The 27,975-nt window shown below is 30.5% G+C and overlaps 1 protein-coding gene across 2 annotated transcripts in view; it reads right to left on the bottom strand.

The window, feature by feature from the left end:
- The window catches only part of Nrx-1 (Neurexin 1), a 341,164-nt gene that overhangs the window by 68,597 nt on the left and 244,592 nt on the right, over nt 1-27,975 (bottom strand). For both annotated transcript variants that reach the window (XM_076411694.1, XM_076411693.1), the window contains 2 exons: nt 15,281-15,433; nt 8,732-8,836 (listed from right to left, as the gene is read on the bottom strand). In XM_076411694.1, the coding sequence (XP_076267809.1) occupies nt 8,732-8,836; nt 15,281-15,433 (258 nt within the window). The remainder of the gene's footprint in view (nt 1-8,731; nt 8,837-15,280; nt 15,434-27,975) is intronic.

The following is a 27,975-nucleotide window of genomic DNA, read 5'->3' as shown; positions in this document are numbered from 1 at the left end:
TGAATGATCTTATTAAATGTTGAATATGTCTTAAAGCGTTGTAAAATTAGTTATTCAAATATTTATCGGATATAATATTTTTGATAAACAGCTTTTTCAGAGTCATATTGGTAAATTCATCTTTAATACCTTATAATGATTATTTTGTTTATTTTCTGATATAAATCTAAGTTTGTCAAATTATTATTTTGACCGAAAATATTGATTATTTTTGACACCAAATGAGAGAAGACTCAAGTTGTTTTTTGAAATTGATTGAATGAGATTGACATTTGATGATTTTGGAGCTTCAAACCCTTTTGAATATATTTGGGGTTATAGCTGGAACAATCATCATCATCTAGGAGTTATTTGCGCTATTCAAATAACTTCATCAACAGCATGCAACACTATTAAATTTACTATTTTAAACACTCAGAAGGTTTAAGAATCTAAAGGTCTGCATTTAAAACAACATTAATGTAACTTGTATTTATGCTGCTGATTAAGAAGTGATTAATTAGCAATCTATTAAATTATGTATAAATTGATCTTTGATTTATTAAAATCTAGCTTCATTTTACTTAAATTTAATTGACGATAATTCTTGAAAATTTAAAATATATACATTGTTGCTAGATCTGCGCAAACGATTCTCATTGGTATATGTTGAAGGGCAGCTTGAACAATCATCATATTCCAGGAGTTATTGTTATCATCGAAAATAACTTCTGGATCGAGCATCACTACTAAATAATTTTAATTATTTAAAACGTTTGGGAAGTTGATTTTCAAAACAACATTGTTAAATTTTAACAATCGAAATACAGATTTGAACAAAGCAAACTAGTTTTATTAAATACTGATTCTATAGTCCAACTTTTTTTTAATTTAGATTGTGTTTTGTCGGAATTACTTTGAAAGTACAAAATAAATTCGGAAAAATAATATAAGTCTTTGATCTGGAAAGAGAGTTAGAGTTGATATCAATTTGTTGATGTTACTAAATTTCATTGTTTTTTGGACTGCGTTATTTCTATTATATCTCTGATGACATTCCACCTACTCTCACTATGTTAACTTAATTTAGTTTTAGCTAATTTAAAATTATTTGTTTATTTGTTATGTTGTTAGGTATAAAATGTCTGGAAATATACCGAGCTCGTTACTATTTTTTTTAACTAGAACATTTGGGAAAACAACATTAATGTAAATTCTCTTGTAATGTAATGTATTTTGGTAATTGAAAGGAATTCAATTTAATCTTGTTATATATTTGACTTTATGGTTTTCATTTTTAGAAACATTTTATTGCGAATTTGAAAATAAAATAAATTCGGAATAATAAAGGGTTTGTAAACCTCCTAAGTGGACACACCATAATTTCTTTTCTATATTAGACAATGCTATTTCTGTTACGTCTATGACGACACTATCTATTTAACGCATGTTATTAGGTATAAAAAGACTGGAAAAATATTAATTTCCTCGACCGCAATAAATATTAACTTTTTTATTCCTGTAATATTCAGCAAAGTTTCGAAACCCACAGTCTTCCAGATCGATCTACCGAAATGTCGGCTAATTATAAAGGGCATACTTAAGTGAGCGAGTTAACTACACGAAAATTACATCTAGCTTTCGAAAGGAAATATATGAAATTTGTATTAATTTACTGCGAATGAGATGTTACGGTTGGCAGTTTGAAGTAAATAAATTTCAACGCTTATATATTTCGCGGCTTTTTGTTTCAATTAGGGTGCCGAGGCGGTCTCTAAAACTTAATATGACATTTTAGACGTTCGCTAGGCCGGGAAATTTAGTGGCGCCAACCGAGAAAGTGCCACAACTGAATCGTAAATACTTAATATTAATATTTTAATTTTAAAAGTAAGTGAAGACGTTAATGTTTGGGTGATGTTAAATGTTTTAATGGTTGAGTCTGGTTTAAATCTTTCTCTGCTCTCTTGATGAATTGGGAAAACGATATGAAGTCGGCAATGTATGAATGGCAATGAATTTGCTATAGGGATAATTATATAGGTAAGAGAAAAATCATTTGCTTTATGGTCACTTAGTGTGATGGTGGTTTTTAATAGTTGATTTTTTGAAGAACAATAAAAGTATAGAATTTTTATTGTTATCTTCAGACTAAAATCTAAAGACACAATGTGTGTTACATTACTACAAAGGTATTCATATCGAGAGAATTCCCTGACCTTCCTTGACTCTTCATGATTATGGCTGATTAGTTTATAGGAACACAAAACATCAAAAAGTATCTTAATATGTGAAGCTGTCGCGATAACATATGAAATATAACGATTCGAAAGTATTTCAAACTTGTGGGTGAAACCGTATTAAAGATATCTTGGAGGTCATTTAAAAGAAGCTAAAAATGTTGCAATATCAACGATTTTCTTCTAAGAATATAATTGTCTTCCAGCGAAAGTCCAAATCAATGAATTCAACGATTCGTGGTTGTTTTGTCCCTCTATTCTTAAGCATGTAATGAGTCTTCATAGATAGTTTTCATCCTTTGGGAAGTTTCGATTCTAAGAAATTTTATATGATTAACTTTTATGAAACAGATTAGCCCATATTTTCAATGTCTACACAATCTCAATATCTGGACAAAACTTGATTCTTGTCGAATAAAAATTAAAATCTGATATCTGATTTCGAACATGAAGTACTAAATGTGTATACTAAAAAGACAATTGAGATATTTCACAAAAAGCAAAAGTCACAATAGATTTGGTACCCCAACTCGCTGCTTCTTCTCTAATTGTTCCAACTCTCCAATGATTAATAATCTTGTAAAATCATTTTATCAACATATTTAACACATGTTTAAGTAATCTATTTATGTAAAAATATGCATTTTGCCATATTGCTTGGGGCAATGGTGAAGGCGCCAAGACGGTCGTCCTACTGTTGGTATATTCGCGAGTTCGAATCCCACTGGGGCACGGTTGTAAATTTATGTTTGTGATTATTTATAATTGTGATTATCCAGGCAAGGCAAGAGTGCAATTATTCAAGAAGGAAAATCATCCGAGTCATGGCAGTAACCAGGCTGGACCGGATGTCTTTTGGGATGTTTTCTAAGTTGACTACTGGCTAGTCCGTGGGCTGAATAGCGAGGGCCGTGGTTTGGAGCCCACATTAAACTGTGGGTCCAGTCTAGATAAATCATCGTCTGTTAAAAGGACACTCTAAAATATTTAAAGAAAACATAGGGTAACAAAAATGAGGCAGTTTGTTTTTGAAAATGTAGTAAAAATTAATAACAAATATACGTTATAAGTGTTATAAAATTCTCATTATTCACTGAATATAACATTCGTATAATATATTACTTTTACCATTATTTTTATTACGAATTGAAAATTTTGCAATAAAACTCAAAATTACCAATGTGCATGGTTTAATTTTAAATATATCTAAATAAAGACGATAATATATGGATGGTGTTAAATGTCTCGAACACTAAACTTCCTTCAAATGTTGCATTGATTAAAGACTAGGAACATGGTTCGCTTTAGGTCTATTCATGTCGTCTTTGCTTTTACTAGGGAAATACTCCCTACTCTAATCAACAGCCAGCAACTTTCCCAAGATCTGATGCATGTAGTAACAACTTGGGAAATATATATTTATCAGATTCCAGCAACTGTCGTAGAAACTAAGTTACATGCGTTGACTCATTGACCGCTAATCGAAGTTATACAGAGACGATAGAACCATTAATGATATTATAGTGGTTTATATATAAAACGAATTTATTTGATAGTATGGGTTTGCTTTCTGCATTCCATTTATTATAGTTCCAGGATTGTATTTTCTAGAGAAAACATTTGAATTCTTTATTTATTACTATCGTTAATAGTATAATGTGGTTCAATATAAAGTATCAATCGTTAGCCTGGCCCATGGGAATTTTGTCTCTATTGAACGGTGATTTGTTGTGATGTACCACTGTTTTATCTAATTAATTCAATTTCTATATTTTGTCTCTTACGCTGTAAGTGGCGCCAGCTACTAGTAGGGGTTTTTTATATAATCTTCTAATGACTTTATATTTTGAGGACCCTTATTATATCAGTGTTGTCATTCTATCCATCTGTGTTACTTTTATCAGTCTTTTTTTGTTTATAATTCACTGTTCTGTGATTAGTATAAATTCATTGTTTGTGTAATTCTGTCATTAATTTTGTTCTGCTTCTATTATATTCATTTTCAATATCTAGCCATTTAGATCATTTTGCTAATTCTATTTTTACTTCTGGAAGTTGGATATTTATTTATTCATGGTCTTTCGTCACTAAATCTTTCATTTTGCTTAAGTTCAATATTGTCCTATTAGTATCGTGTTCATTCTATATAAGGTTCATTTCGACGTACTAACTTATGTTCCTTGTTATGTATTAATAATAATCAGCTAAAATATTAATTTTTAGTAATTAGGATTTAATTGAAATAGATAGAGCGCTTTATTAGTTTTATTTTATTAGAAATTTACCAATTTACTTGAAATTTGGAGTTAGCCTTATTTATACATTTTTTTTTCGTATCAAAAAATAAAATCAGTACTTAAGTACGAAAAAAGTATGTATAGAGAAGACTCGCACCAAATTTAAAACAGATGGATCTATTAGAATTTCTTTAAAATGTATGATGAGTATTTGAGGAAAAGGCAAAGGAACAACCAAATTTTAAGGTCTTTAGATGTCATGTCACTAAAAGCTAAATCTCCAAAAATAATTAAATTTTTTAATAATAAACTCAAGCTTTGAATATATGAAGAAAATCAATTTTTTTAAATTTTTAGAATAGAATTCCATAAAGTTCCTGGATATTTACGAGCCGATCGGGTAACTAAAACAGCTGTATCTCTGAAAACAATTTAAATATTAAAAAATCCTCTTAGATATATATTCTTGAAGGGTTATACTTCGAAAATATTTAAACAGTCGTTTTTTTTTAGTTTCTAGACTAAATTATCCCTTTTTCTCTGACTACGGGCAAGTAACCAAAGTAGAGACAACTCGGTGTTACCCAGTTGCTTATAGGCTTGACTGAGATGACTGTTCCTTGCAAGATTTTACACTCTTCCTAGAGAAAGTTACAAACAATTATAAAATGAATGACAATGCTCTGTACGGAATTCATTTAAGAGAAGAAAGACTATACCAATGTGTTTCCCATCGAACCATTAAGCCGACAGACTACATCAGTACATATGAATTATATAAAGGCATTTAGCTAATAAAAAGTTAATTTTAATTTGTAAAGTCTATAATTGATTGACCCATGAATCAAGTTCATGGTGTCGGTTTGATTTGTGATATTATTAAACATTTTTCATATTGATTTCAGTAAGTATATAGTATAAAGCTGTGGGGCTGTAAACGGCATAGCAGTATAAATAAAATTCAAGTATTCCGAATGAAAGTATAGCGTAACGTAGTGGACGCACTTTGGAATGTATGAAATGAAAATTTTCATCGTGACCGGGAAATTCCTACAGTCAAGAAACCAATAAGCTCGCTGGAAAACTTGAAGCTAGGCACCTCCACGAAAACCCAAAGGTGTTTCAGCTACTGCATGAATGACCCTCTGTTCGCAGTTTGAAGAACCTTGGAAATTCTCTGATAAAGTGTGAGTGAAGGAATATAAGGTGTGAGAATGGAACTATGAATTGTCGCTAGATAGACTATAGTGTAAATTATAATAATAATTGTTACCAGTAAATTAATGGTTGGTCTAGGTGCTCTAAATAAAATTTAATTAACATATATTTAAATACTATTATTTTAAGTATATATTGCATTTAACTACATCAGTTTTGAAATTCTTTTGAAATTCAATACTGTCTCTATATATAAAGAAAATGACAAACATAAAATAGATTTTCCAGACAGACTCACAGCCATGTCGCCATAATCTTATTCAGCAGTGTGCGGAATATTTGAAATTCCCATAGCTGAGAAAACATGAAAACAAATGGGTGTAAAACCGGGAAGGGGATTTGTGTCTAAATAAAATGAGAGATATATTAGAAAACATCACATATATTTACTAGAATGCAAATTGTGGTGTAAAATATCAACTAATAAAGTTTTTCGAGCACCTAGCTTTACTTTATATATCACTGATTAAGCTGATTTTACTAATAATAAGCGATATCATTTACGTACGAGATATAAAAATATTCCTCTAGCCTCACAACATTTACCTTTGTAAATCCTATACTGGAAAGAAAAGAAGAAAAATAAAACAGAAACGACAATACAGACATATAGTCCTTCCAATAAAACAGCCAATGCACATCATTGATGACGTTGAATATACTGCCAAATGCAGTTTGTAAAAATGTTAAATTCAATTTTATCTAACTAGGAGCGGAATCTTCCTTCTCATTTTACTAGTTAAAGTCTCCTAGTTAAAAGAATACGTAGTAACTGAATCAGTCTATAAAATCGATTTGTGTTACGTTGGTACTTGTCGAAAATGTTGCCAAAGGTTTTCAAAATTCTTAGTTCTAATCTGCAAAAACTTAGTGATAATAATTATATGTTCTAAAATGGTGTCCCTCATTAATTACTTCGACTAATTAAGTGTTAGAAAGATAAATATTGATAATATTAATTATTAAGTTGCTATGGTTTTATCGGGAATATTTTAGTGTTGTACCTGTACCTAATATTAATATAAGCACTGTGGCTAAAACCTCTCGGAGTATGGAATAGAATATAATGTAGGATCCACCAAACAGAAAGCGTAGCGAGTAACAAATCAAGATCATCTTGATTTATAAAATGTATTAAAATCAAGAGTAATTTTTTAATACAAATATCATTTAATGAAATTATTTCAAATCAAACTGTTAGTATTGGAAGTATCTATATAAAATATAGGGATATGCAGCTTGTTGAGAGATGTAAGGCTTTCCTTCATACTCTGTTAGGACACATTATTTAAATAGTGTAAAGCCACGAAGAGGTCTGATAAAGACCAGACATTGCTTTTAAAGGATTTTTTTATTTTAAATGTTTTAAAAGCATATGACCAATTTAAGTAAGATTTATTATTTCAGTTTATGTTTATAAGACATTGGGCCACTCTTGGCACGACGCTAATAAAAAGAGATGAGAGAAGATAAAAGAGATATCTATAAAAAACAGTGTAAAGACAACAAAAGTTGGAGGAAAAATGTTAGAGTTGGAATATTTCATTAGGCTTTGATAGTCATAATATTTTTTAATAATGTATTACAGATATATTGTTCTCCATGCTGGAAATAGGAATGGTTTTAGTCCTGAAGCAGAGTGTTTCTATCTAAGTCCAATGGCGATTATCATGGAAAAAAGAACCATAACAAGCTCTTGTTCTGGTTTGAAAATCAGCTGTTAAAGACCTAAGACGAATACTAATTTTTATGCAAAATCTAAATTACTATGATGTTGGTATTGAATATGCCATGTTAAAGAGTGAATTATTCCAAATTGTTACTTGGTAAATACAAATTAAATATTTGATTGCGTTTCACATAATTTACTTTTTTCAGGCGTTCTTTAATCAGATGGTAGACCAATATGGCCATAGAGCTTTATCTATTCCTCCTTATTACTCTATATTCAATCCAATAAAATAGATATAGGGAGAGGCAAAGAATTACTATAATGGACATGCAGGTCTAAAACGACATACAAGCAAGAACTATTTGTATATGTGGGAAAATGAATTGTCTACAATAGCACGTTTAGTCTGTATGGACTCCATCAAACACAGAAAAAATAAGTTGAAAATAAATATTAGATAGATAAGAAGTTAAGAGTTTTGTTACTGACTTGAATATTTACTCAAGAAGTAACAGTGGTCGATTGAAATTTTCTTCATGTGCAATTGAAAAAGTTGAATATATAACTAATGCAAGATATGAACTGATATATGATGATGTAGAAAATTGTATTGTAGAGTGTGAAGCATTTGTGTTTAAAGATATATATGCAATTATTTACAATATACATGAGCATTTATATAGAATGTATTGCCAGATAAATAATATTAACTGTTTGCAGGTAAGCTAAATGCATTAGGGAGAATTTAATTCAGTAATTCAGTTTAATGCAGTGATTAAATTTAATTTTATCAACGTAATACAACGTATTTAAAAACGTACACATGTAGCAACAGAATAATCTACAGGAAGGACATGTATATTGATATTAAAGTGACTTGACAAGGAAAATCAGCATTAGAGGAAATAATAACTAAACGTAAATATGCTTTTTAATAAAAGCAAAGTACATTACATGGATAAAATACCAATATAATTAGGTGGATTAGACCCCCAGGGTTACCACTACATAAAAAATGCGCCTAGAAATCTACTCCATAGCTGGTGTAGAAAAAGAGTTCGCTGTAAATATAATAGCCTTCAAACTATTACGGCCGTAGATTAAGTCCTTCGATAATATAAGCATTAGATGAACTACGATGCCAAAATAAATTGTATTTAGTAACTTTATTTTTGTTTTGTTATTTTATTTACATTTACTGTTCGGTTGTTAGAGTAAAAATAAACCAAAAGTCATATTTGATACGGCAACATTGTGACGTTGTCACGTACTAAATTTCGATGACCTTCATTGGCTGTTTTATTTTATAGATTATATAATATCAGATTAACGTTAGATAACTCTCTAAAAATATAATTATACAGAGCTTTTTAAATCATACTTACCCTAGGGGGTGCTCCAGAGCTAAAAAGAATTAAACCGTTCGCTTCGTTGGTGCGAAATTTAAACGAAATATTTCCAGATTTCTTCGCATTCCATGTGGGCAGCACCTAGAAAAGAAAATGTTCGGATATATAAGGATTTTATAAAATTCAACAAGTATTTGATATACATTGAAGGCAAATAAAAATCGAACTCTAACATTGACAATATAAAAACTTTATATTGAATATTTAAAAGTTTCTCGCTAATGAGTTTTGATTGATGGGAAAATTTTGATTGATCGATAAAGTTTACGAAATAAAATTATGCAAACACGAGTTTGTAATGTTAGATTCTTTCTGAGTGTTTTTTTTTAAAAACGCTGATATTATTTGCCCGTTTTTTTGATAAAATTTCTTTTAAAATGTTACTTAACTAATTACAATCATTTAACCAAAATTTTTCTACTTTTAAGATACGTATATTTATGTAAGTATTAATTTTACATTACTACCAGATATAGGAAAAATATCAGATATAATAGGTGCCAAATCTAGTGAAGTGGTCGTCATAATAACCACGCTTGGAGAGAGTGTCTACTTTTCAGTTAATATGCTGCTGCTGGTGTATCCTTCTTTTTTGATCGTCTTCTATGACCTTAGTCCAAGATTTGTTCGGAGTCGTTCACGGTATCTTCTGACCAAAAGATCCATTTCGCCACAGAACTCTGTGAGGAATTATTTCACTTTTGATTCGATAGACATGTTCAAACAGTTGTGATTTGTGTCTCCGATTGTCGCATCTTCAACGAATGACTCAATTCATAATACTCGGAGAGAAACATGTGGAATGTGCCTCAGGCATGACCTCTGAATCATCTTAAACTTACAGATGATTGTAAGAGTATCCAAATCTCGGAGCCATACAGAACGATTGGTAAGATTCGAATAGGATTCGAAAGAAGAGGATTTTAGTATTGATTGTCTCTCACCTGTCCTGATGTCACCTGATATCCTGTTTTCTACAGGCTCCATTTCAGAGAAGCAAAAGCCCTGTGCTTTGGCTAATAGAGCTTATTACTTCGGCAGTAGATGCTATTACTTCTCCTGTAATGCTGATATCAAATACTTGAACTCCTGCTCTTGCTCTAACTGGATTCCGTTAAAATTTGCAATAGCAAGCGATCCATCAGTTGCCAATAATTTTGTCATTCTTCATTACTTCTCAAGCCATATGATTCTGCAGTGCGAATTATATCATGAGTGAAGAATGCTAGAAGGCTCAATGTCTGTACCAGCGAACATAACATGAAAAATATCACGTGAAATGACAAAACCCCATTTCAGCGTCATTGTTTTTTTATTACTTTTTGATTATTAGTATACTGTGGGGAAATGGCCTATTCAACAGTTATGAATATATAGCAATAATTATTCAGATATTGAGTTTTTAAGAACAAATATGTGTTTCTTTTTGTTTCTCATGTTCAATAGTCAACGACCAATATAAAGATACGACCACTAGATTCATAAAATATACCACACTTAAATATAACTTAGATAATGAATTATTTATACATGAAAATCATTGTAGTCGCATAACTTGTCCAATATCTTTTGGCTCTCACTGTTTCATCCTCTTATTTTCATTCTCATAAGCTTTTTCGCTTTTTCGCTTTTATCGCTGCTTGGTATTTCTATTTTTCATTATAAATAATTAAAATCTATGTTGTTTAAATTGTTATTATTTATGATCACAGTAATTTGTCAGTGTAGGAGCATTATTATAATTTATTTGAAGGGTTTCTCAAAACAAAAGTACGTGGCTTTTTTTAAATATAATTAAGCTTTTTTAACTTACTTAAACAAGATATGCTCCTTTGTTATTGCTAATGATTCGCCATTTCTGGACAGAACCATGATGTAATCGGTGAATAACTTCTGTGGTGTTTGGTTGTTAAACCGAATCAGGCGATATATTGTGTCATCAAAACTTACTATCCAAGCTCTACCAATTTTGATGGGCCATTTCAGAAACATAACGTAGATATTAATTTGGTTGTGTTTTTCGTGCTCACTACGAGATGAATCCTACATCAAGCTTCCTGCACTGTTTCCATGCTTATTTTACTGCATTTCCTTTTAATATTTCATTACATTTTTCAGTCGTTCTCCACTTTCACACTACATCGCACATTCTTTTCAAAACCCTACGCAGTGCTCTTTTTTGTAATGGATGACCTTTAAGAACCATTAGCCTTAAATAGGATTTGACTGTAACTAAATTTTAGGGTGCATTGAATATGGACAAATGAATGACAGTTTACATCTATTTGTTTAATAATATTTTATTATTTCTAATCTGTTAAGTTCTTGTTATTTTCCTAACATTTTGTTATACTGTTTCAAGTATTTTTTGAATTCACTTGAGTGAGACTGAGAGTCGTTACTAGACACATATATTGACTGCCGCTGTTTTTCGGCATTAGAAGTGGATGCAATTATGCAAAAGTATTCTAAAATATCAGTATGAATATGTTAACGGTGTTGGAACTTCAAGTATTCCTTCCGAGATATTCTGCATTTCAGGGTAATATGGCTTTAATCAAAAAAGACCTAAGCAGTGAAAACAGACGGATTTCTTGCTATAGCTGATCCTAACGAAATTATATCGCAATGTAAGAATTTGGAGGAATTTCAGTAGCAGGAGTTTAAACATTTGATATCAGTAAAACTGGAAAACAAATTGTGGAAATTTACGTCTGCATTTATAAGCCGAATCGGTAGTTTGGTGCGGTAGACTTGACTACTTCTTATTCTTCAATAATTAATAGTGTCTATGGAAGAGACTATATACAATCAAAACTAAGATCACGACTATTTTGATCGCTTATTTTGGTAATACTTTTATATAACCACGAGACTTGGAGACAATTAGAGTTAGGCATCTGCAAGCTTGAGGATGCGATAGATTTAGTAAAATATTTTCGTCCACTGCCTTAAGTATTACGAGGTATTCCGCATCTCAGGGTAATATGGCTTTAATAAAAAAAGATCTAAGCAATGAAAACAGACGGATTTCTTGCTATAGCTAATCCTAATGAAATTATATCGCAATGGAAGAATTTGGAGGAATTTCAGTAGCAGGAGTTTAAGTATTTGGTATCATTAAAACAAGAAAAGAAATTGTGAAAATCTACGTCTGAATTTATAAGTCAAATCGGTAGTTTGGTGCGGTAGACTTGACTACTTCTTATTCTTCAATAATTAACAGTGTCTATGGAAGAGACTATATACAATCAAAACTAAGATCACGACTATTTTGAGCGCTTATTTTGGTAATACTTTTGTATAACCACGAGACAATTATAGTTAGGCATCTGCAAGCTTCAGGATGCGATAGATTTAGTAAAGTATTTTTGTCCACTGCCCTAAGTATTACGAGGTATTCCGCATTTCAGGGTAATATGACTTTAATCAAAAAAGACCTAAGCAATGAAAACAGAGGGATTTCTTGCTATTGCTAATCCTAACGAAATTTTATCGCAATGGAAGGATTTGGAGGAATTCCAGTAGCAGGAGTTTAAGTATTTGGTATCAGTAAAACTGGAAAAGAAATTTAAAAAATCTACGTCTAAATTTATAAGCCAAATCGATAGTTTGGTGCGGTAGACCTGACTTCTTCTTATTCTTCAATAAATAATAGTGTCGATGGAAGAGACTATATACAATCAAAACTAAGATCACGACTATTTTGAGCGCTTATTTTGGTAATACTTTTGTATAACCACGAGACAATTATAGTCAGGCATCTGCAAGCTTATAGATTATAGTATTTTCGTCCACTGCCCTAAGCAAATCCTGTGGTTCCATTAACAGCGTATTGGTTGAGAAGATACTCTCCCCTAGATATGACTATGAATTAATGATGCTGGTAATGTAATCATAATTAAATATTTTTCACCCAGTGATTTTAAAACCTTTCTGCTATCTCGTAATATAATCTGTTTTCACTCAATACATTTGGTGTCCGGTTTTTTTTTTAAATTTTATCCATTCCAAATATAGGTTTTCACAGGAATATAGAGGTTTTTTTAATGTTGACTTCTTCATTCGACATAAATATTTTATCACCCTTGTATGTGTCTTGATCCCTGTGGTTTTATGATGTATCCAATATTCATGTAAAATGTGATCTATTTGCTCATTTGTGATTCCTCATCTCACGTACTTTCATTCTCCGATCGTCCAATATCATTCCTTATCTGCTATTTAATCCAAAATTTTTAGCGCGACAATCATCTTAAGGCAACCGCAATGTCTGGCGTCATTTGCGCCTTCTACAACTACAATCGAACTCGGCAAACGACGTCTTAACCATAGAAATTATTGATACATATCCTGGACAAAATCCTACTATAGGGATTATGTTTCAAGCCATTATTTGGTTGTGTTTTTGCGCAATAAATAACGCCACATTGAAACACAAACAAAATGGCGCAGCTTGATCAAAATCTCACAGTAATGTATTAATAGATGGAAGTTGAAGGTAGCAGTAATGCATTTAAAATCTCGGGAAATTCAAAAATCACTGAGGAAACAAAATGCCGTTGTACGCTCAAAGTAAAGATAGAACTGTTGTTTAACCCATCTATCTATATATTAATTGGTTTAGCAAAAATGTTGCGTCTCTTTTCAAAGAAAAGGGGGCACCTGAAGGCGCAAAATTTGGCATGGGTAAAGCTTATATCGAGAAAGAATTTTTAGGCCTAATATTTTGGTGAAACATGCCGTACAAATAAATATATTCCAACAATATGAAAAAAACGTCCAAATCAAGCAATCTGGAGCAGACGTCAGATTTATGACAGAAAACATATGAACAAACCCAGCAAGTAGCCTTCGGTCTAACAGCTTAGCTCGCCAATAATAAAGTACTAGGATCGAATCTCGCTGAGGATAAAAGTTTTTGAAAAACTTTATTAAATAAATTAAAAATAATGTTATATTATACATTTATTGTAGATAATACAAATTAATGTTTATCAGAAGGTATATAAAGCTGTGTAAGAAAAACGCGACTTATGTGAAAATTTCACCACAACATAGATTAACTAAGATTCAAAATAGAAGCATCGTCTATTTTCTTCGCTTATAAGATATTTGGATTTTCGAAATCACAATATTGATTTAATTTCATGTTTTGCGAAGGAAAAGAAAAAAAAAAGATAAATTTTTCTTACTTAATGACTGTCATTAATAGATATGGGTCTGGGGACATAGGTAATTATATTGGTTGTCAAGATTTTTCTATACATATTAGTAGTTTTCATTTCTGATTAATTTCAGGTTTCATTAGTAACTACATTTCTTACACAACGCAGTAACTGAATATTGCAGGTAATAAATACGTTAATTTGTGCATCAAGAGATATTTCATAGAATATTAATTAATAGTTATTAAATTGTTCCATAAAATTTTAGTTGGGACATAAGACAAACTAGGGAGCTTTAGATAAATGAAAACCATAGAAGACAAACTAAAGATGAGCTATCTGCAAGGGTAAGATCAAATAGTGAAATAAATAAGCACAGAACAATACAATTTTATTTAAATATTTAGGTAAAGAAAATATTATTCTAATCAACATGTTGTATTTATTGTTTTCTAATATAGTTTAGGTAATATACTTAATTTGCATAGATGGAGCACATAATACAAATGGAATAAATTATGAATTATTAACAGTACATTCGTAAATATTTTAAAGCATTGATAAATATTAAGGTATTATGATTAGAATAGAATAAGTAACTATATGATATTTTATTCTTTGAACCTCGTATCAATTATTTTGATTATTTACTTTATAGTCTTAAACTATGGAGAATCGAAACTTAATTTAATGATTGTAACTACATTCCTTTAACATACAGTTCCAAATTGTAAAACTTAAGTTGTGTTCGTTATTGTTTTAATACACATACTAAAGTCAAACATCAATTAAATGAAGTAATACAAACATGTATTATTCAGATATTATATTTAGACACTTATTATTTTAATTAATATTATTTCTAATATTGAAAATATTGTGATGTCAACTTTTAGTAACATATTATTTCAAATTAGTCCTTTTGCTCCATTATGAGATAAACATGAATAATTAGTATATTATGCTCGAATTTCGACCACAGTGCGATCACTAGTAAGAAATAAACTCTTATAGAATTCTCTTCTATGCAGCATAGTCATTAAAAAAAACAACATTTAGGTACTCATACAGCTCTTGTTATTAATTTTATCAAATTGGTCTACAATTTTTATAACTCCATTCTTAAACCATCTAAATTCGCTGTAAATAATGTGGGCTATATCCCCCATCAATACCCGGTTCCCTCAGGTCCTGATGAGGTACAATTCAATGTTAACCTCTCATTATTCGCCATCGAAACCGGTCGGTTTTTTTGTCGATTAAGTTAACAACGATCCGAGTAAGTCCGGCTCGAATTTCCATATAAATTTAGGATAAAGCAGGTAGTAATAGTAATACGGCAGACAAATGGACTTACCAAATGCGATTCCCTTGTGGTGAACGTGACGGGATCGTGAGTTTCACCGGTCGGACACTTGTAATCGAGCCGCCCGGCGACCTGGATAAGATGGCTGCCTGACCTACCCAATTCCAGTAAATTGAGTCTCAAGGTGTCCGCCACAAATTCAACCTGAAACGTTAAAATACACAACGGTCTTTATTCTATCCTCAAATAGGCCAGGATACAAATTATATATTTTTTCCTGATCGTTAAAAACCCATTTATCTATTTTTTATTTCATCGATTTCTTCCAAACAATAATTTTTTAATAAATAACAATTAGCGCTTGTCTAAAGGTAGCAACTAATGGTTTATTTTTTCTCGGACAATTTCGAACATTAACATTCTCTATTCGTTTAGCCGTTTAATTGGATTGTTAAAATTCTAAGGGCATCAAATTAGGTGAAAAAGTTTTTTGTCTTTATATATTATATTTATTAAATCAATAAGCACGGTGTTCTTTATGATCAAACAATGGTTCATATAATAGTTAAAAAGGAATATTCGTTCTAAATTTAATGAACTAATCGATGAAATATTAAAGCTTCAGTTTTTGTTTAATTGTCTTATTAATTGGAATTCTAAAAATAAGATAAAAATCGAAAAATACGGCTAAAATTATATATATATATATATATATATATATATATATATATATATATATATATATATATATATATATATATATATATGTATATATCTGAGTCCTAATAACACTCCTAGTAGAGGTTACATTTTCTCGTGTAACTGCAATTGTTTAAGATTTTATTAATTCATTTGTGATAGAAATTAGAATGTTACCAAAGGATAATAAAAATAAATATTCTTGTGTACTGATTACATGTTAATTAGAGCCGATATGTTACAATCAGTTTAGTGATACCGCAATATATTACTTATAATATACACAATTAAGCGAAACAATCTAAATATCTCCATTAAACAAAACTAAAATAATAAACATTTACAAAATAATGTATAATATGTACTAATGCGAGTGGTATTTAGCGGAAAATGTGTAATTGTTGACGAATTATGGGATACTTTTCGTATAAAATGTTAAAATTAGCATGAAACGGATAGTGTTGTTCTATTTAATTAAACAAAATATTGTGGTTATTATCAATCTATCTATATAATCTATATATATATATATATATATATATATATATATATATATATATATATATATATATATATATATATATATAAATCAATCCGTTCATTAATCTCGATAAAGGTCGAGAACGGCTGGACCGATTTAGATAATTTTGGTCTTGAATTATTTGTGGAAGTCCAGGGAAGGTTTAGAAGGTGAATAAATATGAAAATGCTCGAAATTAAATAAAAACAACAATTTTGTTTTTTCTTTGATGTCGAAGATCGAATCCAACAATCTACGTGCGCGAGAACTATCTTAACTTCAGTGATCCTTTGTTATAGTAACATTTCAAATTATGTGCTCCTTTTTTTGTTGGTTTTTATGTTTGTCCATTTGGTCCATTTATTAGTATGCAGACTGAGTATTGCTATTGTCTCCAATAGCCAGCTAACCATTATCATAAGCAAATCTATCTATGGTGATCTTTTCTCTAAAATTTATAAAATCGTGGTAGAAATTTGTGGTACACTAAATTTTTTTTTATTGTAACATACTTCTTGTCTAATTCTAAACATTCAGGCTACGTACAATGCAATTGTTTAAGATTTTATTAACTTATTTGTGATACAAATTTGAATGTTACCAAAATACTTTTATGCTTAATACCTCGAAAGAATAAAAGCGAAACAAGACATGGCAGCAAAAATAAATGTTCTTCAATATAGAATTGATTACATATCAATTTGAATTGATATGTTACAATGAGTTTAGTGATACCACAATATGTTATTTATAATTTAAACAGTTAAGCGAAACAACCTAAATAACTTCAATAAATAAAACTAAAATGATAAACATTTACAATATAATATATAGTAATGCGAATGGCATCTAGCGGAAAATGTGTAATTGTTGAGGAATTATGGAATATTTTTCGTATATAACGTTAAACTTAGTTGGAAACGGATAGTGTTGTTGCATTTAATTAAACAAAGTATTGTTGTTATTAGCTATCGTAGTAATTGGGAATAAATATGTAATATATACATGTTTTTGAATTAATACGGGTTATCGGCTAATTCATAATTTGTTCCGATCTAATAATGTTCATGAATTAATTCTTACTGCTATATTTCTATTAAAAACAGTTCAACATACTCCATAATCTGATATGATTGGATTGCATGATCTGTGCCCTCCTCAAGCGTAATCCAAGGGTTGCAATACTTCTGCGTTAACACGAGAATAGGGCCTCATGTTTCTGTGCGATTGTTTTTATTTTCTGAGTGACAGTTGATATTTGAAGGTTCCGGTGTAGGTAATGAGTCTTATGACATCCGAATGCATCTACAACATCCCTTAGAACATTGTTCCAAAAAAATTATGTGTTTATTATTTATATTACTTATCGAAACATCGCTTTTAGATATAGTCTTTAGAACTAGCTTGAACAACAGCGTCTTATTTTCTTCCTATTAACGAATATATTTTCCTATAATTGAATTCGAGTTCTTTTCATTTCTTCTTAATTAATGTGCTCATTCAAATGGAGTTTTGCATCGATATTGATCTATTCTTTGTTATTGGTATATTTGATTCATTATAGTTGAAGCATGCACTAATTAGCTTTCGTTAGTTTTATTCTTCATGTTTCTCCACTTGCTCCATTTATTAATATGCCGACAGAGCTTTGCTAGAGTCTGCAACAGCAAGTTTACTATTATCATGAACAAATGTATCTATGGTGATACTTTTTTCTGAAATCTATAAAATCGTGGTAAAAAATTGAGGTACACTGAATTATTTTTTTTAATGTAGCATAGTTCTTCTTGTCTAACTCTAAACATTCAGGCTGCGTCCAATAAGTTGTTCTCTAAGTACATAAATTTTATAATATATTTCCCAGAGTAAATTTTGCAGGGACTATTCGGTTATTAAACTAACGCCTGGTATTATCTTTGGGTTGATGACAGTTCGTGTTAGATAGCTCCTTTTTCTAGATAATAGTCAAGTCTTTATATTCATTGAACTGTGGATTATATGTAAATTCACTTTCGTTTAGTTTCAAAGTTTATTTCAAATGACCAGCGAGTACTTCAGCGTTCTGTAGATTGCTCTATGCCATTTTTAATTAACCAAAATTAACAGTGAATCTATGTGTCTTATAAATAAACACTGTAAACTTAATATATTTAGGTTTTCAATTATTTTCCAAAGTAAGTTATCTGCGCCTTTTTATATATAATTATATTAATTATATATAAATATAATATTCATATAATATATATTATTCCAAAATATATCATGTGTCCAAATGTATTGAATATAATTGAAATAGCTAATTCAAGAAAAATTATATAGAAAACAAACTTTCTTTTGAGCTAATAGTTTATCTGTTTTATTTCGTTTTTCTATAAGAAATATTACTTAATATATATATATATATATATATATATATATATATATATATATATATATATATATATATATATATATATATATATATAATTAGAGATTAGAGAACAATTTGCTCACGAAGTTTTAGAAAACCAGTGTTTTATTTCTAGATCTTTCAACGTAGGAAGGCAGGAATTTCCTACCTCCTTTTTTTCTTATTTTTTTCTCTGTTATGCTTAAGCAACTTTGGCGATAAGAGGAAATACCGTCAGATTGAAAGAAATCGGCAATAGTTTCAATACTAAGAAATCGAGATATATCTCAAATGTTGACACTATTGACAATAGCAGTGAACTCACAGTTATTACTCAACATATTGTATATTTCGGCTTGTAAATTCATTTTCATAACTGACTTTGACCAGGAATGAGGAAATGGTGGTCCCTCCGATCGGTAGAATTTGTTAGAGAGGTAAGTATAGGTACTATTAAATATTAAATTGCTACGGTTTTTTTGGAAACCACTTTAGCGTGAAGCTGCGCTGAATATTAGTATGGATGCTAGAAAGAAAAGTGAAAAAAAAAAGCAATGTAATGTTGGATTTATTCTTATTCTTGCTTGGTGTTTGCTCTGGTTTGACAATCAGCTGTTAAAGAACTAGGAATAACTATCAGTTATTGTTACATGTACAATGCATCATATCATAGTCGAAAAGATGCCGACAAGTGGATTGGCAATTGCTCTAACTAAGGAGTGGCTTGCATAACATAAAGTAAGTTTCTAGAATATCATGTTAGTATAGAGTAATTGGTTGTAAGAGTGAAGTATTGAAACTTATTAGTCAGTAATTATAAAAGAAATGTTTAATTGCGTTTTTGTAATATAATTTTTCCGAAGTAGGTCTGAAAAAAGATACACAGTAGATCAGATGGCCAAACAATATCGTCACAGACTGTTAAATCTTACTCTCTTCACTGTATATTTAATCAAATTCAATTATGGGGTATGGCAAAGAATTGCCACAATAAACATGCGGGTTGAGAGAGATATACATGCAAGAATTGTTCGGATATGTGGAAAGAATGATTACCTTCATTAAAACTCTTCGGTTTGGATGGAACTCAGTTAGATACACAGAAGAAGTATTAGACAAATTGTGGAGTTGAGGTGGATCTATTGACTTGAGTAGTGATTCAGAAAGCCAAGGGGTTGAATAAAACTTTCTGGGTGAGGGATTATGATTTAATGCTGACAATTACTAGGATAACTGTAGAAAATCGTACTGTAGAGTGTGAAACATGTGTGTGCGTAGATATGTATGTAATTGTTCAAAATATACATGAGCGTTCCATTAAAATTTATGAAAAGAGAAATAATTCTAAATACTTTGTGGATATGGCAGATATATTAGGAAGAATGCAGTGACTAGTCTAATCAAGATAAATGTTCACAGGTAGTAAAAAAGGAGATATAAAATTATATCAAAATGACTTGACAAGGGAATGCAACAACGAAGACAATAAGAACTAAACATAAAAAGGTTCTTGACCGGTCATATATTAGCTCATGATTTTTGATGAGCTTTTAAGCAATCTTCGCAGCATCCAGTTAGAGCAAGTGAAGGAATTGAAATCTTGGAATAAGTTACATATGAGAAGTGCCATATACAGCTGACTTAATAACTCCTAATAGTTCAAGATTTAGAGTTTTTTCGCTTTTTTTTTTAAATGCAAATAGAAGATAGAAAATGCTTCCAAATCCTCCCTTTGGCTTCGGTCCTTGTATAATGCTAGAATTTGCATCTCTAACTTAACAAAGGATAGACTATCGACAAATGTGCTTCCGACTCTACAAATATCCAAAAACTGTTATTATTCTAAACTAGTATTATTACTATTAAAAATTACAAAATTATAATCTACAAATATATTCCAGTTTCATACAAAAATAAAAAATATCATCAGATTGACCTTATTTTACCAATTTTCAGTAATTTAATTGCAGTAATTTCTGAGAAGGATTATCTAAGGACAGGACACAAAAATTTAAATGAAATATTTTGTCCCAAAATGACGGCAATTATTCAGATGGGTGATGAGTGGAATTAGCTATAACATATATAATTTAAAACAAAAATAGCCTCTAGCTATATAATGTCACTGTGCCATTTTGCAATTCAGATTTTTATTAAAAATAGTTTTGAATATTTCAAAACATCTACATTAATGTCACAAGATTTATTACATAAATAAGTCGAAGGAGACACCGGTTCATTTTTCAGGAATTCTATGATGTATAAACCTTTAAACTATACAATTATCCAGGAGAATAAACTTGAAGCTAATCATAATCAAAACAGTAAGAAAGATAATAATGTACATTCAATATGGCAGCGTTAAAACCTTAAATATAACTGCTCTCGCGACATAAAAATATATCTTGAACGTCTGAACAATATAAATTATTTTATTTGCCATTGGAAAAAATTGGAAATAAATCAAGAATATATTTATATTTTCTGTGTCTGGTATGAAAAATATTATTAAAAATATCATAAATAAGCATTATTAGGCGTTACCCATTTTATGGGAAAATTTTATTCATTATATTCGATACATTTTAATGCATTATTTTAATCATAAAAATGGTCTTTTTGTTTCAGTAGCCACCATATAATAAATGAATATATATAGTGCATTTTAACTGATGAAGTTACTGAATAGATGCATTATATTAAAAAAAAGTTACTATATTCTTCTATTATTCATTATGTTCGATACATATAAACATCCACAAAATAAGTTTGAATGACCGTAAATTGAAATTGAATGAAATAGCAGACATTCTAAAGATATCAACTGAACGTTACATCAAATCATTCACGAATATTTGTGTATGAGAACGCTCTGTGCGAAGTGGGTGCCGCGCTATCTCACTTTTGACCAAAAACAACGACGAGTTGATGATTCGGAACAGTGCTTAAAGATGATCAAATAAAATAAACTCGAGTTTTTGCATCAATATGTGACAATGGATTAAACATGGCTCCATCATTGCAGTCCGAAGTCCAATCGACAGTCATCCGAGTGGACTGCACACGATGCGTGGGAAAACGCAACAGTCGGCTGGCAAGGTTATGGCGTCTGTATTTGGGGATACGCATGGAATAATATTCATTGATTACCTTGGAAAAGGAAGGACCATCAACAGCGACTATGACATAGTGTTATTGCACCGTTTGAAGGACGAAATCGCCGAAAAACGGCCGCATGTGAAGAAAAAGAAGTGCTGCTTCACCAAGACAATGCACCGTGTTAAAAATCTATGAATTGGGCTCCTCGTCCATGGTATTCTCCAGATCTAGCCCCCAGCGACTATTTCCTGTTCTAAAATCCCAAAAGGATGCTTGCTGATAAGAAATTTTCGTCGTATGAAGAAGTGTTCGCCGGAACTGAGGCCTATTTTGAAGCAAAGAACAAACCGTACTACAAAAAAGGGCACCGAAAAGTTGAAGGGTCGCTAAGATCAGTGTATCACCCTTCTAAGGAATTATGTTGAATAAAAAAAACTAATTTTGCTAAAAAAATGTGTTTTACTATGGTAAGCCGAGGACTGTTCAATTAACTTCTCAAAATTTGTAAAAGCACCGAATACGTATTTATAAAATTAGAATTTGTTAAGTCTTTCAATATATTTTATATAAAAGACAATGACAACTTTCATCGAAAATAGCGAGAAAGAGTACGTTTTTGAAGTTGTTTCTTTCAAATATGTATGATAACATTTATTTCCTATAAATATTAAACCTTTTGAGGTTATCAGCACAGACACGGTGTGGATTATTTTAAATTTAAAGTGGATTTTTAACATTTTAATATATTCGCTGGTGTTTCCCGATCGACCCAAGATATTTAAATAATCCTCAAATATTTCCAGCTATTATCGAAGGGAATAATGTATTGAAATTTCACGAAAGGGAGGCGGACTCCCCTCTGTGTTATTAAAAAATGTAGAGCTTTATAAAATGACTTGACTGAGACATAAGTATTACGTTAAAGTTAAAAATTTTGTGTTTCAATATTTTTTCATAATTCGTATTTTTATAGTTGCCTTTTACATAAATTTTTATTCTAGATATTTGCTCTAAAGGTGTAAGTTTGGCTGGTTTCTGTTGCATTCTAACGTAGCGGAAATTGGTCACGTATTGCACAGGACTTTTGAAAGTAGGTCGTCCCACTCGCGTAATGGATGTAAAGAAGCAAAAAGGTAAAACTTGTACCTAAAGTTGAAATAAATTAGGGACATTAGTAATTGCAGTGGGGTGTATTTTAGCTTTTTATGGTATAGTTTTAAAATAGAGGACTGGTGAAACAATTCTAAAGTGTTATCTTCTTCTGAATATCAATCGGCTTAGCGAAAAGGTTGCCTCACTTCTTAAGGAAAAAGGGAGCATCTGAAGGTGTGAAATTTGGCACTGTTAAAGCTTATATTACAAATCAAGGAACAAGGAATAGACGGCAAATCGGTGACACGAAATATGACCGATCTGCTGCAAACTCCAACCCGTATGTGGTAAATTGTTCGCTATTTCAATTGTACGTAAATCGACTACGGAGACGTAATTTTTAAAATAAGAATCTGGTAAAGTTGTAGAGGAAAATGCCGTCAGCAAAAAATTCAATCATTCGAATTTTTTAATGACTTTTGTAATAATTTATCATAAAATATTTTTGCAATATCTGCATTATTTCATGTTATCTATTGTCTTTATTCTAGATACAATTTTTCAAGCTATTTTTAATATACTTGTAGTCCGGAACGAACTCATTCTAGTACGACTTTACCAGCGGCCTCTACGCCTGCTATCGGAGCCAATTATCTAAACTCGATGAGCTAAATTTTGGTATCATAGTTAATAATTAAACTTAATTGGTTGACTTTATTTAGTTAGTTGAATCGAAAAATACTAATTGCTGTAGCAAAACCAATTTAATGTAACTAGTAGTTGATAAATATTTATTTAAAATATATTTATTAAACTCTCTTTTACCATCTAGAGCTAGAACGGTCCTATAATTTGACTTGAATTAAGTGGCTAATTTAAAGTACATCCGAGAAGATATCTGTCTTATAGCAGGCTGGTTGCTGTTGTGGTTGTCATAAACATAAATTTAAAGAATCACTGCTCTAATTGTTGTTACAACGTTGCAAAATTTGTATTTACATTTTAGACAGCTTTAATAGAAAAGCTGGTTGAAATATAAAATAGTATAAAAGCTTAACAATGTATGAAAGAATTTTAAAAGCCATTATAGACTATTTGCAATAAATTTAGACTTTTACTACCCTTTTACGATGTCTCAATTAAGCTATTCATAGCAGCTTATCTTTAATGCCCCTTTATTATGTTCGGTGTAAAGTTTAATGAAACGTACGTGGTTAGTGTGGGAGCTTTTTGGTAAATCAATTATTTATCAATAATTTAGAAAAGGATTTTAGTTGTTACGTTTTACTAAACTTATTTCCACAACAAAAAATATTTACTTGCTCTAAATATTATATGAACACAATTCTATTTTTATAAACCTTTTATTCCTATATGCTCTAAATACTATTTGCAATAAAACGTTACTTTACTAAAATTATTCATTATTGATTAATAATTTCTATCATATTTCCAACCTAATTTTTGTTTATATATTATAAAGTCCCTTTTTACCAACTATGGGTTTATCTGGACTGGACCTACAGTTTAACGTGGGCCTCGGTCCTCAGCATTAAGCCTACCCACTGGCGAGTGACCAACTTTGGAAATCATCCCAGAGGACATCCGGTCCTATCCGGCCTGGTTTCCTTGTCGAATTTTACACTCTTGCCTAGGACAATCGCAAATTTTAAACCATCACAAACATAAATTTACGACCATGCCCCAGCAGGATTCGAACCCGCGGCTATTGCAACAGTAGGAGGACCGTCCTTTACCACTGCGCCACCGAGCCGGCTCCAATTTAATTGATTCTCTGAATTTAATTGAATCCTTCTTAATTTAGAGCTGCGTTTTGTCTGATACCAACTCAGGTTCCTACAGAACTCAGTACTCAGGTACCAACAGGTTCTTCTACTGAGGCTTTATGGTTATCATATTTTAACATGTACCTGTTACAGCTTAGCTGTCAAAAAGTAAATAGTCGCTATTTCATGATCCGTTAAATAATTATATAAACTAAAACAAAAAATTGACTGAATGGTATTTCTATATATCACATCATTTGTCCTCTTTTATCCACATATTTATCACCCTCCCAGTTTTTCCTATGTACACTATGTATGTATTTCCTTTAGATTTGGGATTAAAGAGCCCTAGAAGCATCATCTTTTGAGGTTTCAATATAACTTTATTTTTATTTTATTTAATGAGGTTTGTTGTTCTTTAAAAAAACTATTGTTTGTTAATATTTTCTCGACAGTTTTATTTATATTTTATGTTTAATTAAATTCATTAAACAATTTGTCGATTTCTCGCATTTTTACCGTCTCTTAAACAACATGACTATTATTTCAGTGTCTGCTTTATTGTTAACAATAACAGTTCTCTCCATATAGGATTAAAAGAATCAACTAATTCTTCAATACTGTTCAGAGTGGACATAAATGTTGGTTGGACATTCTCTAGCTTTAGAGTAATATTTAAGAAGATTATACGATTTTAAATATAACATTCTTGATGGTTATCTACTATACATTTTATATTTTAAGATTAGCAATATAGCTAATGCATCTTTGCTGCTATACAAAATTACAACGTTGAGATAAAAATTAGAGATACCTAGTCTTATATGGATTGTATTGATAATGCATTCGATTCAAAATATTTTACGACAATTATATTATTTTAAATTTAATCCCACAAGCTTATATCTCTCTGTCATATTAACCATTAACCAATGCTGCTATCCAAAATTACAATGCTGAGATAAAAATTAGAGATACCTAATCTTATACCGATTGTATTGGTAACGCATTCCATTCAAAATATTTTACGGTAAGTGTATTATAAATTGGTATATTTATTTAGTTTAATTAAACAATTATTCGGCTTTAACCACTTACTTTATGTAATTAACCTACTCGGGTTTTATTTCTCTTGGATATAGACCAAGTTCTTAAAAAGAATTCTAACTCTTTGACCTATATCGTATATATTGCAGTAAAAATATAGTTCGGACATGCTTATATTGCATTTTACATATTGCAGTACAATTTTTACCAGCTACGGCAATATTTCAAGGTATGTAGAAGTGTCTTATAGGAACTGTTATCTACATCATTATTATTTATGTTTACACTAAGTACTACATTTAAATTATCTCTTAAAAAATTCAAAATTATTTAAGGTATTGATTCAATTCAATTGATTTTCAATTCGTATTGATGTTATTTGCCTTACTTTTAGATATTTCTGAATGGATTTGTATTCTTTAGATGTGAATATTTGCAAATAATTGATTTACTAAGTTATAAGCGGTCTGAAGCTTCTATGAGAGTATAAGCTGTAATCCTATATATTAGGAATATAATAAACAAAATATATAAGGAATTAGCAATAAGTCTTACTATTCACTGTCTAAGAACTTGGTTGTTCCTCCAGGCCGTCCTTTGTCATTTATATTAAACTAACCACCTTCAGTTCTTTGAAACCAATTGATAGTTGTTATATTGAGCATCATTAAAATTTTCTAAAAGTGTTTGATCAACCACTATAGCGATGTATCATTTAAATCTTCAAAATTAATTATATAAAGGAAGTTGTCAGACAATATCTTGCTGGTATTGAATACCAAAAGTTCACTACAATTATCGTTTTACTAGTTATGTGGATAATTTACAAAGTATGTCAGTCATACAGTGAAAAACAGTGCCATAAAGTTAGTGAAAGTACAATCACAAGGTGCTTCAAGAAGAATAGATGTAGATGAAAGTTCCATTTGATTATGACACCGATAACTTACTCGCCGAGCTTGCTAAATCCTTGCAAATGCTTCGAGAAAAATTCAATATTCAAGAGTCTGAGTTCGTAGAGCTTGTTACCTTATGATGTTACCCTGTGATGAAATTATCAGGTGCATAGGTGCTTAAATTATCACATTTGAATTGGCAGTTAAAAGATTAAACAATAAATATGTAAAAGAAGGCGATGAAGAGGGAAGTACAATCAATCAATGTAATTTTACCATAAAAGTTGCCCATAATGCTTTAAGTGACGGTGTAGTAAAATCTATCAAAGAGTTGGATTATACTTTGAATATGATAACTAACACCGTTGGTAGGCGGACTTTTCACTTTTCTCTAGTATTGAGAACTCTCACCTGAAGCTAGTAGAAACATTCGATAGTCGCAAAACTGAAACTGAAAATAGTAATTACTATTTCAGTCAAATGCACACTTCAACTGTTCTCTCTCTCTCTCTATTCGGGACAATAGGCGGAGACGCACGAATTCCTACCCGTATTAATTTTGAGAGAAGAAAGAACAGATAATTGTTTGATTCCCTGCGCTGTACGGATCAGTTAATTTACAATAATTTTAAATTGGCAAGTGTCAGTGTGAAAAAAGGACTAGAATAATGATCTCAAATATATTTAATCGAACTTTTTTATTCGAAAAGTAACAATGACATAATACAATAAAAGTAATTGGTTCGTTCCTATTTCATTCCAACATGCGCTTACTAATTTTTTAGCCGCACCATAAGTAGGACGATAGATGTACACATTCCTTTTCGAAATTTCTTAAGGAGAGAAAAGAAAAGACATAATTGCTCCAATTTATTTCCTTAAAAAAAAACAGTTTAATTTTGAGTGACATAAAGTTATATTTATATTTTATATATTTGACTTGATTATAGAGATGAGTGGAGTAATGACCACTAAATCTTTATCAACTATTTAACCATCCCACCCCTTTTTAAATGCAATAATAATTTTATTTATCGTTAATAAAAAATATTTTATTCGATAAAACTTGAATGAGAGGAGCTTAAACGTTCAAAAGGCTCGAAAAAAGATCGAGAGAACATCGAAAATGTCAATCAAAAGTAGACCCAATAGTTGCCAAGCTAATATAAATGCAATCAAAATTATTTTTCCATTTATAAATCAAAATGTTGTTGTTT

Source organism: Rhynchophorus ferrugineus, unplaced genomic scaffold (assembly GCF_030347505.1).
Source record: "Rhynchophorus ferrugineus isolate W39M unplaced genomic scaffold, kcgeb_rfMv2 rfM8, whole genome shotgun sequence".
Taxonomy (NCBI): Eukaryota; Metazoa; Arthropoda; class Insecta; order Coleoptera; family Curculionidae; genus Rhynchophorus; species Rhynchophorus ferrugineus.
The sequence above is the reverse complement of the archived record's forward strand: the minus strand, read 5'-3'. Positions and strand labels throughout refer to the sequence as shown.